This window comes from Halyomorpha halys, unplaced genomic scaffold (genome assembly GCF_000696795.3).
Source record: "Halyomorpha halys isolate HHAL.00 unplaced genomic scaffold, Hhal_1.1 Scaffold1169.1, whole genome shotgun sequence".
Taxonomy (NCBI): domain Eukaryota; kingdom Metazoa; phylum Arthropoda; class Insecta; order Hemiptera; family Pentatomidae; genus Halyomorpha; species Halyomorpha halys.
In genome coordinates, this window is record NW_027116596.1 from 253028 (window position 1) to 266824 (window position 13797).

Genomic DNA, 13797 nt, shown 5'->3' on the forward strand with positions numbered 1-13797 from the left:
TAAAATAAATAATAGACTAAAAATTTGGAAATATACACAATAATGGAATAAAAATATAAATTAGTTGATTACTAACTATGGACAAGACAGTAGTAGATTAATTACATTATTATTTATATACATATAAATGTGAGAAACAAATAAATGATACAGTGGAAAGAATCTATAAAGAATTAGTTAAAGAAATTAGGAAAGACATTGTTATAAATTGCAGGAAAAGCCTTTTTTTTTTTTGTTATAAAAAAAGGAAAATAAATAAATTTTATTTGTTGATTGATCTCTTGCTGTTGCCCAAGCATGAGATCTCTTGCTCTAGCCCACGCATGAGATCTCTTGTTTCTGCCCAAGCATAAGATATCTTGTTCTTGTCGAAGCGTATGATTTAACGTCAAGAAAATTTTTTTAACTATGAAATACATAATCATAAGCACCAGAGATACTTTTTTCCTTCTTCTTGTACCAGAAAAGGATTTTTCCTTCATTTTAATGTTTTATAACAAAATAGTTTTAACACTAAATGGCTTATTAAACTATACATAGAACAAACAAAAATGTGGGTAAATCAGGGATGTAGTTAAATGAAAATTAAAAAATATACACGAAAGATATACTGAGAGTATATATTTTACAAAAACCCGGATCAGTCCTGTGATAATTTAAGTGTTGAGAATCAGTGGGTAAATTCAGTTCAAAATTATCTATTTCTTCAAGAGGCCCATCCTAAAAAAATTTCTTAGACTATCAACGGTCTATAGAGTTGCAATAAAGGCACATAATCTTCTTAACACCCAGTGTTTGATGCCAGTTGCACATAGTATAGGAGATAAAAGCATAAATCTCAGCCTATCAAGCATACATCTGCAAATAATTTTACAAATTAGTTTGTACCACACTAACCACGGAAACGTATTTCTGGTTGTCCTAAAACTACTTAATTTAATGCAGTAATATATTAGGACAAAGGTTAATAGTTTACAAGATACTATTTGACCAAATTAATTAATGATTAATTAATTAAAATGTTAAGGTACTCATTTGACAGAAAATTTAGTATGAATAATTAATATTAAAAAATAATAATTGAGTTTTAAGCGATAAACAAAAAAAAAAAAAAAGACCTGATCTGATAATGTATAAAATTTATTTGCAAATTAGTAAGTTTTAGGGCTGACAGAAATGTCCTTCCATGTTTAGTGTGGTAAAATCTAATTTTTAAAATATTTTGCAGATGTATGCTAATATTTATATTTATGTAGATGTAATATTTATATTTATATATAGATTTCAACATAATCTTGTTGGGTTATTTAATTTTCAGCACATTATTTAGTTAATTGTAATCTAACTGACCTGAGCTGAGAAATTTTCTTTGAATGCAGAGTTATTATTTTAATCATTAGCACAATGAAGATGAAAGGTATATTTTAAAATTAACTGCTATCCAAGATAAAGGAAACTGATGTCATTAAGAAGGGTTATGTCTTATCAACCTTATAAATATAATCAAAGCAAATAAAATTAAGTTGGAAACTAAGCTCAATATTCAACCGCCAATGAGTTGCAAAATAGATTGCGTCAAGATATGGATACCTGCAGTAAAAATAAAACTAATTGTATCTATTCATTAAACGTACTAAACAGATCAATAGTTGAATCCACTAGTTTTGAAACTAAGGATAACTTTGATTTAAAATATGGATTAAAAAAAATTAAATCTATACTATTACAACCCATGTGGGGTTAGGCACAGATTTATTTTTCTAATCAGCAATAAGACTTTAGTAATGACTCAGGGTGGAGTACTGTTACTTGACCAATGGTTGTGCAAGGTGATTTGGTCAGAATCAAGCTTTATTGCCAGATTTTTACCCAATTAAGGGTTTCTACTATATGAGGCTGGGTGAACTCCAGAAGGCCCGCAAACCCACATGGCTGACTTACGCTTATGCTAACAAGAAAACTATTACCGACCAGTTGGGTCCTGTTTCATAATGAAAACTAATAGGACTTATCCATAACTACAAGTGTATTAATATTTAACTTTTTGTTCTTTGATGGTGATGACTATTAATGAAATTGTACCACACTATAAAACTAACAGTATTTATACTTCACTATGAAATAAAACTGAAGAATTATCTATGAAACAAATCTAAACAAAATAATTAAATTGCCAGATCCTACTAATTAAAAAAATTACTGAAGATCACATAAATTACCTTACACTTCATACCAAAATATGAAATTTTAACTACCTGTCCACCAACATATTTTTTTAACACAATTTGTTTTAGTGCTATTAAATTTACTGTCATAGCCATTTCAGTGAAGCTCAGTAGTAACTAGTTTAATCTTAAATATTGAAATTCATATTGAAAAAAAAATCAATATATTTGATTTGAATCCCTCCTTTTTCTGTTCTGCATATGGGAATAAGTAATACTTAAAGTACAAGAGCCCAAGAAGAGAAAAAAGGCAATTATTTCACTCCAATTTTTGATGACTTAATTTAAAACTATGCATAATTACTTGTCAAAACTGATGAGTCTGCCAAGTATGGGTAGGGGGAATAAAAAATGGTGGCTGTTTCAAAACGTTGAAAATAATTAATTTTTTATTTGGAACTCTATATCTTTACAACTACCAACAATAGAAAATCTAAAAGAGCATCATTTAAAGTAGAGTAAATTTGCTAAAATTTAAGCCCTAATAGAGCTATTTACGTTCAATAGTTCTCAAGATATAGCTTTTTAAAAAGCAACATTTCATAAAAATGTTGTATGGAACGTACTGAAAGATCAGTAGTTAGTGAATTTATTTTGAAAAATCTATATCTCCAAAACCATTTGATGGACAAATGTCTATTAGCACTCAAATTAAAGCTAGTATAATGAGCTATAAAGTAGTTAACAACATTTATTTTCGTAGTAGTAGTTTTCATGAAATTTGCTAAAATAAATTGATTTATATTTGTTTGGACAAATTTTTATTTGCCAAATTTATATTCATATGCGAACATCATAAAAAATACTACACCTAGTATAAGTGTCATAAACTACTTTATAATAAGTTAAATTTCCTTTATTTTAAGTTTTAGCAGACATACCTGCGTCTTATGGGTCTAGAGATATATTTTTTCAAAAATCCTACATTTTATGCGAACAACTAGAAATAAACATTTTGTCAAATATCATAAAAACTACTACTACAACAAAGATAAACATTATCAACTATTTTATAGTCAAGTTAACTAGCTTTAATTTGAGTGCAGGCAGACATCTGCACGTCCTGTGGTCTCTGAAATAAAGTTTTTCATAAATCAAACTTATTGTCCAAACTACTATAAATCAATTTATTATTGAATGGAGAACTAATAAATCAATTTATTTTTAATACCAAAGGTAGTAAAAGGTAAGACACAACACGAATTACTTTTTCTTTTTACAGTAATGCACTTACTAATTCACTTCTTATTTCTGTTTTAGAGGGGTCGGAAAAAAAAAAAAATCAATTTATTTTAGCAAACACCATGAAAACTACTATTCCTACGATGGTAAAGGTCATAAAACTACTTTATAGTACATTAAACTAGCTTAATTTGATTGCTCACTTAGACATCTGTATGTCACATAGTTCCATAGATATAGATTTCTCAAAATAAATTAACTCACTGCTGATATTTCAGTACATTTTTATGAAACCTTGCTTTTTAAAAGGCAATATCTCTACAACTATTGGACTTAAATAGCTCTGTTAGGGCTAATATTTCAGCAAATTTACTCTTCTTTAAATAATGTTCTTTCAGATTTGCTAGTTTTTAAGATATAGTGCTCTGAATGAAAAATTTGTTTTTTTAAGGTTTTGAAACAGCCACTATTTTGTATTCCCCCTACCTATACTTGGCAGTCTCACCAGTTTTGACTAGTAATTATTCATAGTTTTCATTGTATAAAAGTATGTTCAAGTAATAAAAGATTGTGGTGAGAAAACTGCCTTTTTTTCTTCCCAGCTCTTGTACTATTAGGTTAGGCCTTGTGCAGCACCCTTCTTGGTCTTCAAATATTTTGTGGCACCCTTATCAAGCTAACATTGATAGGACAATTTTTATTACAGCAGTTGACTAAGGAAATAAAATTTTAATAGGTGAATGCTGGAACTGTCTATATGTTATTTTCTCTTATCTTTTTTACTGTGATATTTTCAGTAAGTAGCATTCAATTGCACCATCCTTTGGAAACCACTGGCTTAGTTACTACATGTTAAAACTTCCTTTTAAGTAGCAAACTTAGAAAATAATTGGGGAGGCATAGCTCCATTCTTTTAAGTACTTAGTATTCCTTTGAAACATAATAGTAGATTTCTATTTTTAACTGACCATTATATACAACAAACTTATATACTAAAAACATTGGTAATTTGATATATTTTAATTGAAACCAATATATTTAGTAAAAACTGTTGTAGCTTTAGTTTTAGCCCACAGCATAACAGATGTATCTTATGTGTTCCAGATATTTTCTCACATTCTTGATTTTTTTTTTAAGATGTAAATTCTATTTCCTTATAAATTCATAATATATTGAATGTATAAGTAAAAAAATTATACTCATGTTACCAGGTCTAACAACAGATGTACCTGTTGTGTTGTGGGTTTAAAATATCACAAATTATAATAATTGGGTATAGGGTAAGAAAAATAATAAAAAATAGTTTTAGAAATTATGATTTATTTTTCCCATAATTCTAAAAATTCCAGTTCTGCAGATGGGAATAAATAATACTTTGGCCTAGTGCATGCATAGGTGTCATTATTTCACAGGCTCAAAAATCCATTACAGGAACCAACAGATGACATGATTTTGATACAAAAAAAGACAAACCTACACTGTATAAAACTTCCTTTTAAAGTAGCAAACTTATAAAATTAAGCATATTACGAGCCACATGGAAAAAATTGGAATGCAAAGTGTCTTTTTTTTAAATATATAATATATATATAAAATATTTTTTTATAAAGATAACTAGTACAATAGAAAATGACTGAAAAAATAAACCCCTTAAATTACAAAATTAGGGCAAGGGGACTTGATGGTAAGGGAAGGGAAAGAATTAACATGGAATGAGATTGAAATCAAATGATATTTTAAATAATTAAATAATGGAAGAGAAAGTATTTGACACATTTCTAAACTTCCAATTTTCAAGTGGGAGTTAAGAAGTATGTGTTCAAAAACTTAATGAAATGATAATTAAAATAATAAACAAATATAATAAACATTATAATACAAAAGAATAAGCAGGTCTCCAGAAGGAGCATACAAAGGAAGGAAAAGTAGGCATGACATGTGATGACAGCCACTTTAGAAACATTTCCTGTGAACAATAGATGGGCCAGATTCGTCATATTCCTGCTTAGAAATCCACATTTGCTGGAAGGTAGAAAGGGAGGCAAGGATTGATCCACCAATCCATACTGAGTATTTCCTTTCAGGTGGAGCAATGATCTTAATTTTCATTGTAGAAGGAGCAAGGGCAGTGATTTCCTTCTGCATCCTATCAGCAATACCAGGGTACATAGTGGTACCTCCAGAGAGAACGGTGTTGGCATATAAGTCTTTCCTAATATCGACATCACATTTCATGATAGAATTGTAAGTGGTTTCATGAATACCACATGCTTCCATACCCAAGAAAGAAGGTTGGAATAGAGCTTCAGGGCATCGGAACCTTTCATTTCCAATTGTGATTACTTGTCCATCAGGGAGTTCATAAGATTTCTCGAGAGAACTTGAACTGGCAGCAGTAGCCATCTCCTGTTCGAAGTCGAGAGCTACATAACACAATTTTTCCTTAATGTCCCTAACAATTTCTCTCTCAGCAGTGGTTGTGAAGGAGTATCCCCTTTCAGTCAAGATCTTCATGAGGTAATCAGTGAGGTCACGTCCAGCAAGATCCAACCTGAGGATGGCATGAGGTAGAGCATAACCTTCATAAATTGGTACAGTGTGTGAAACACCATCTCCTGAATCCAGGACAATACCAGTTGTACGTCCAGATGCATACAGAGACAGGACAGCCTGAATAGCGACGTACATTGCTGGAGTGTTGAATGTTTCAAACATGATCTGAAATCATCAAAAATTAAATTAATTTAGGCATACAAATTTGATGAAAATAAAACATTAAATTACAAATACTGTACAATAAAAACAAATTATGAAATACCTGAGTCATTTTTTCCCTATTTGCTTTAGGGTTCAAAGGTGCTTCAGTCAGGAGAACTGGGTGCTCCTCTGGGGCAACTCGAAGTTCATTGTAGAAAGTATGATGCCAAATCTTTTCCATATCATCCCAGTTAGTAACAATACCGTGTTCAATTGGGTATTTCAAGGTTAAGATACCTCTTTTGCTTTGGGCTTCATCTCCAACATAACTGTCCTTTTGGCCCATACCGACCATGACACCCTAAAAATAAGAATAGTTTGAATTAAAATACTGAATTCCAACATCTTCCACTATATTAAAATATTTGATTTTTTTTTTTTTTAAATATTAACTTATATTCTGTTCACTATACCTTGAGAAATAGCTTACATTAGCTTAGGGGAAAAAAGAATCATAGGAATTATCAAAATCTCATAAACAAACTTCAAAACAATCAACCAAGCCTAATTCATGGAAACTTGAACAATCTAATTGAGATTAAAAAAAAGGGCCATGAGTTTTTAAGTTAGAGTATATCAACTATTACCTTGCTAAAGGGGAAAAAATAAAAGGAAAATCTTCCAAGGATTGATTTATCATACATAACTCCATACACAGATTATTATTTGAGTACAAGATGCTTTCATTTTTCACTTACTAATGATACAATTTTTACAATTCAATGAATGAAGAATTAAAATGTAATGTAAATACCAATTCACTAAACATAATTGTATGGTCACACCCAAGGTATGATTGGGCTGGAGATGAAAGTTTTTATTTTTATAAGATAGTAGAATATGTACAATCCACTTTGTTAAAATCAATATACCAATTAATAATGCTTGGCCAATGATTTTGCCCAACTCACCGCTAGAATAATATATCATCAGATTAGAGGTTTCAGTGATCAAGAGAAATTTTGGCGACAACAATTAAAATTATCTTTATATAACTACTGGTAATTATAAACTAACAATTTTGTAAACACTCAACCATAAATTTTGTATTCATGTACAAGCAGCATTTGATAGAAAAAATTCCTTTAATAGTAACAAGTGAAAAATCATCAACCATTAATAGGTAAATGCTAAATTTAGATTTTGATTAAGTGGATTATAATATAAATCGATTAAAAACGTAACATGTCAAAATATTTTTAAATTATCTTAAATCCTGTATCAGTAGTAGCTACCAAAAGAATGCCAAACTATTCTTTGTTTAAAACCAGATGTTTCTTCGCAGATGCTATGCAATTATAAAAAATACTTAATAGTTTATGAGGCAACGAAAATCTTTGTCGGTCCCTTAACCCACTGAAATAGGAAAAAAACAACCTTAAGACACATCAGTAATCTACACGTTACAGGAGCTTAAACTTAAAGCAATCAAGACTTTGAACAGAATCATATAATATAGTACATGTCATTGAAACCCGATAATGAATAAAATCAACTGATATCACTAAGTATTTAAGTCAACTCTTGCAAAGGCTATTGTCAGCATTTATCTTAGACTAAACCTAAACTTTACTTAAAGTTGTTGATGTTATATCAATTTCATTCTTGGACTATAAAATCATACTGAAAAATTTATAAGTTGATCCCACTTTTTTTTTTTTCATAATTATTAGAACATATTGAATAATAAACTCCATTTACTGACCTATTTGAACTACTTGTCAACAGAATATAAAATAATCAAAACAATACTAGAGTTAATATATAAAGCTAAATTGTAATGTAAGTTCATTATTTATAAATATTTCAAAATTCATTGATTGTAAGTATTCCAGGCTGAACTAACAAATTTAAATATATTTAAAATTCTATTGCCTAAAGCTCAACTTTTTTTCTAAATATGATACAACAAATATAAAATATAACTTACCTGGTGCCTTGGTCTGCCAACAATTGATGGGAATACTGCTCGGGGTGCATCATCTCCAGCGAAACCGGCTTTGCACATACCGGATCCATTGTCTACAACTAAAGCGGCAACTTCTTCGTCACACATTTTGTTTAAGGGTTAATTGAGCTGTGAACAATAGGATATAGCGATTACTTTTATTGAAGATACAACTTCTATATTAAGCTAACATTTAACTCCCTAAAAGAAAATGCTAAGGCGCATTAAAAATTATCACTGTACACCCCACACCTACACCAAGATTTTCAACACAATATTCAAGTAGCACTAATTCCAAATGGCACAAGGTAGTGTTGCACTAGTACCACACCCACTATACAATAAAAATTAACACTTACGGAATTAAATAAATAAATAAGAGGTAGCAAGCCGAGCTTGGAATGAGAACTGATTGCCAGAGCCGGGGGTAAATCTCTATTATACCATTCCCCCCACCGGTACCTCCCCCACCACGCCGACCAATGTGGCTGCTACCCGATGGTACATGACCATATATGGTAACATAGTCCAGCATTGAGGATACAGAAGTATGGGGGTAAAACTTATTTAACCTCTCTCATTAGGTTTATCGTATTTTCATTTACAACACGGTGAAGAAAACACCTACATTCACGATTTAGAATAACAGTTTCAAGATCGCGAGTTAGACTTACAAAATTAGAATTGGAACACTTCCAAATGCTATTAAAAGAACAACTACCTGTGGAGTGATACTATTAAAACCACAAACACAATTCATAGACATATACTTCGAATTCCAACCCACCTTACTTAAAATACCACCTAGTGTGTCGGCCGGCCTTTTTATTCACTATCATATTTTGTACAAATTATAAATATTGTAACCACCACATGTAAATTATAGCTGATGCTTAGAATATACACTAAATAACCACTTAATAGAAAAAATAAATTACATTACCTTACAGAAAAAAAAGTTTACGGCAAGAGCCAATGCGTACACCAGACCAGAATTGACGGGAATGAAGGAGGTACGGAGCCGTTGGTTTCCAGCCTCAGAATGGACTCCTCGATCGAGGGGTGTTAGCTACAAGGACCTGAACATAGTATTTCAAATAATTATTACTTGAAAGACATTCTAGGTTAAATTGTAAATGTAAATTATTTTTATATGCTAATTGTTGATAACTGGGAGGATAATAGAAAAATAGGAAACTGTAAATGTTGTAAAATTAAACAAAAGCCGGTTAGAGGGGGGAGAGCGTAATGGAATCGACCATCCCCACTCCGCTCCCTCGGTCTCTACTCTTACCATATATGGGCATAAAACGGATAGACGTTTCTGATTGGCCAGAACAACCGCGCTTCGGAATCAGCAGAGAAATCCTTCGCTGCTTGAGATTCCATCTATGGCATCACTTAGCAACTTAACAATTTTTTAATTAATAAATATTAGTCACCGAAATCCAAGAAATGATGTCAATATCAAATTTTTACTATAAAATGTAGAGATAAAAATGTTAAATTAATGATAATATTTGTTCTAAAAGGTTTAATTTTTAAATAACATCTAAAATATTTTCAGCTCATTCATAAGCTCTTGTTTGCAGTCTGCGTAAAGAATAATTTCGTTTTGTTAAGATGAAATTATATTTACCAATAAGTTATGGACAATGTCACCTCAATGTAACATCGTTACCAACTGCTACAGTGTCTTGTTTTTGTCACCCAACTTATATTGCTTCGAATTTATTTCTTTTTTGCTACTTTTTGTAAAATAAAATTTTAAAAAATTACCTTCAGATACGTCTCCAACGATAGTTACTCCATAATACTACTATGTATTTTTTTGTTTGTTTTTTTATATTTAAGGCTCTCTATTGTATTAAATATTATACAATTTGGATCTAAAATATTGGTGATGTTAATCTGATGGTGTTTTCATCTAACACAGTATAGGTTACATTATGATTTGGCAACTGATCTTTAATAAAAGTAAAATCAAAAAGAAATGGACATTTTTGTGTCGGTAGGTAGTCATATGATAAATTTATACTAATGGACCATATAGGTTAATTACTCAGATTCACTATTCTTAAAAATGATTTTTTTTTGTAAAATGGTTAAATAAGATATTTTTTTTATAAAAACCTCGGTAACTTACTGGTAAATGGAATGTATTGCATTTCAATGGAAAACAATGAAACAAATGGTCAAATGGAGTTAATGAAAAATGTAGATGTCCTTGTGTTTAATTCCATTAGTAAGTTTATATATTATTTTCATGATACTACCAAATCAAAGAACTGACAAATTACTTATTATAAATTTCTAGAACACATGCACAACACAGGATCTGATTTTGTTGTAAATTTTATTCAATAAAAAGTTTAATTAAGCAGACAAAAATCATATTTATGGTATCACATGTATACATATCTAATCTTAAAATGTTGTTTGTTAACATGATAGCATGGAAATAAAATAATAATCCTTGATGTCTTGAAGGATTTGTAAGAGAATATAAAAGCATCTCATAGAGAAAAAACTCAATAATTGTTAACAAATAATAACTTGGTACGACTCAATGAAATTTCACTCCATATATATATATATATATATATATATATATACATACATACATACACACACATGACTATTAACTAAACATCTCTTCAAACCCAATTAATTTTAAAGAAATTTTTGAAAATATTTATATCCTGTTATTTGCAGGGTCTAATAGACCTGGGTCCTGTTTCATAATAAAGTACAAACTAATATTATTAGTCTTATCGATTTAACTTAATACAATTAAGCGGACTTGTACAATAGTAACTTGTACTTAAGTACTTTTTAACTCCTGTAATATCATTAATAGTCCTCCCTATTATGAAAAAATAAATGCATTAGTGTAATTAGCACGTTGTTTCTATACTTGTATTTTGAACTAATACTATTAGCTTTCATTATGAAACAAGGCCCTGGAGGTACATTATCTCTTAAAGACCATTTTCTAAAGGTATTTACTTGCTTTATAAATGTTGAAATTTTTTTGTTTTGTTTTTCTAGATTATAAAAATTTGCACAGCATGCCTCATGTTTAACGAAAAATGCATGCTTTAGTTTTAAAAAAAATTGATAGGACAAAACCGCAATTTCATGAAAACTAATGACATTATTTACTCTTTTTTTTATTTGATCAGATTCATCAATTTGGGTATAGAATCTAATTGACTTTCTTAATTGTGTCATCATTTTCAAAAGACACTGTATGTACGAAAGTTATAATATTACCACATTCGATCGTAAAACTTGGTGGTAACTGAATTGTTGAAAGAATCTTTTGGAAATTGGTTTTTATTAAGAGAATAATGTTTATATGAACTTATAGTAAGTGACTACCGATTAAGGATACAACTTATAATTAATAAAGAATTTAAAATTGTAAAAGTTTTCGTTTTGTCAGTTACCATGTTTTGTGATCGAACGCCTCATTTTCATGGCTATATATGTGAACTTTTGTAGTATTAATGACTACATTTTATTAATAAAAATTGGTTTTCACTTTAATTGTTAAACATATAAAGGATTCAGTTTTATACTTCACTTCTTTTGGACGATATATTTTTACAATATCTCATCCCAATATTAACGGTAGAATAGAACATCTCATTACCTTAATTAGAGATGCCTTTCACAAAGTTTCTTCGCCGTGTATGAAGAGCTCTTTAGTGAAAATCTATTGTATCCCTGAGAAAGAGTACACTTTCGCTGAGCAACATTTTATGCACATAAGGATCATTGCTTTAGACTTTTCAATAGCGCTATTCGTTATTTTTACGAAAGACCATGGGTTTGTTCGCCTTGGTTCTGTCAAGGAAGGGAAGTAAATGTAAATAGTAGCAGTGATTTTTAAATTGCAATATGTTTGAAATATGAAAAAAAAAATGTCGAGAACGGACTTAATACATACGAAACTTTCTCTGACCACCTGAGCAGTATCTTGTATTCATCTATATAAGGTTGAATTATTAGCACGTTTTCATTCTTACAAATACCACTATTTTTTCATAGGAGAAAAATTGAAGGACTGAGTTCAGTGCTTATCAATCTCATTTTAAAAAAAGATAATATCAGTAAACCAAAATAGAAGAACGATTGTAGGAAGATGGTCTGAGGTGCGGTCAAGATAGGTTCAAAAATAGCAGAAAAACTATTTATTAGTAACCGAGGTTTCACTCCACTTTGCAGGGCTGAGCCCAGATCGAAAGAATCTGGGTTTCTAATAAATTGTTTTTCTGATATTTTTGTATATTTCTTGGCATTGTATCTATAATCATCACAAGTGGTCAGCTAATAATCTTCCAAATCTAAGAAAGAGATATAAATCCTATAATATGCAATTACCTCATAGTTTTATGGTCAACACAATTGGATTCACAAAATAAATGTAATTAGTTTTAGAAAAACACATTTCATTATTAACAGTTGATAGACTGAAATATCATGAGCGTACCCAGAGGGAGGAGAGGGTAGCTGCCACTCCCCCTAGGAGTGAAAAAAATTATTACTTCAATAAAAAAATTTTTTTCAAGAATATACTAATTGTAATAACTAATAAAGCACTTCAACAATTATATATAATGCTCGTCAAATTTTGGTTTCATTTTCCTTTTCCGTGCTGAAATGTTACAACCTGATTGACTATGGCTTCCCTCCCCTTATTTTGATCCTGGGTACCCCCTTGCTCACTAGGTCTGTATAAAAGGGGTATTAAAGGTTTTTAATGGACCAACAAAACTTTCTCATGGTTAGATAGCCGTCTTAACAGAATTTGTGAAGACACACACACCCAGATATATATATGTATATATATATTTTTTTCGGTTGGCTCTACAGACCTTGTGGCCGTCCAAACCAGGCTTCTCCACGCTTGCCTATCTTAGGCAACTACTTTTCTGTTTTCTGCAGGCAGCTATTTGTTGATGCTGTATATCCATCTAGTTTTTGGCCTCCCACGTTGTCTCTTGCCTACTATACTGGCGTTCATTGTTGTATAGAGGCGTCCCGATGGGTCGCTTCGAGTCACATGTCCCGCCCATCTTAACCTCCTTGTCTTCATATCGTGAAATATTGATTGACCAGTATCTGAAAGCAGTTCACTGTTAGTCTTCTCCTCCATGTGTTAAGCCTCTGATCCCAGATGGCTCCTGTAATTGTACGAAGGATCTTCCGTTGAAATCTTTCAATTCTGCTTCCTGGACTACCTGTTAGGGCCTAGGTCTCTCAGCCGTTGATGAGTGCTTTATCATATATATATATATATAATTCAGATTTTAGAGATTTTTCGGGATTTGAGTATTGTTGACAGAGAGAAGAAGGCTCAGCTCGCACAGTGTTATATTATACGCTGGTCGATCTCAGCTCGTTGATCATTTATTGATGTTATTGTGGAGCCAAGGTATTTAAACTTTCTACTTTTGGAAACGATTTGCCGTCCACGACAACCATGTCATTAAGGTGGATTTTTCGTCTTACAATCATATATTTTGTTTGATCTTCATTTACTTTCAAACCGATTTCCTCTGCTTCTCTGATTAGAGTCATGGCGAGTCTTTCCATTTCATCTGGGTTACTTCCTCAGATCGCAATATTGTCCGCATACGTCAGGACCTTATGTTTCATTCCGATTAGCGTATATAT

At 30.9% G+C, this 13797-nt stretch overlaps 1 protein-coding gene across 2 annotated transcripts; it reads right to left on the reverse strand.

Annotated features, from left to right (window-relative positions):
* Positions 1–4707: 4707 nt before the first annotated feature.
* On the reverse strand, positions 4708–10030 carry LOC106688645 (actin-5C). 2 transcript variants are annotated; one of them, XM_014433213.3, is made up of 5 exons: positions 9892–10030; positions 9056–9191; positions 8095–8241; positions 6226–6465; positions 4708–6125 (listed from the first exon to the last, which is right to left on the reverse strand). In XM_014433213.3, the coding sequence occupies exons 3-5, from the start codon at positions 8218–8220 to the stop codon at positions 5361–5363; spliced, it is 1131 nt and encodes a 376-aa protein (XP_014288699.1). In that variant the 5' UTR covers positions 8221–8241; positions 9056–9191; positions 9892–10030; the 3' UTR covers positions 4708–5360. The 2 variants fall into 2 exon arrangements, with proteins under 2 accessions (XP_014288699.1, XP_014288700.1); XM_014433214.3 differs by lacking the exons at positions 9056–9191; positions 9892–10030 and adding an exon at positions 8472–8604.
* Between the last annotated feature and the right edge of the window lie 3767 nt (positions 10031–13797).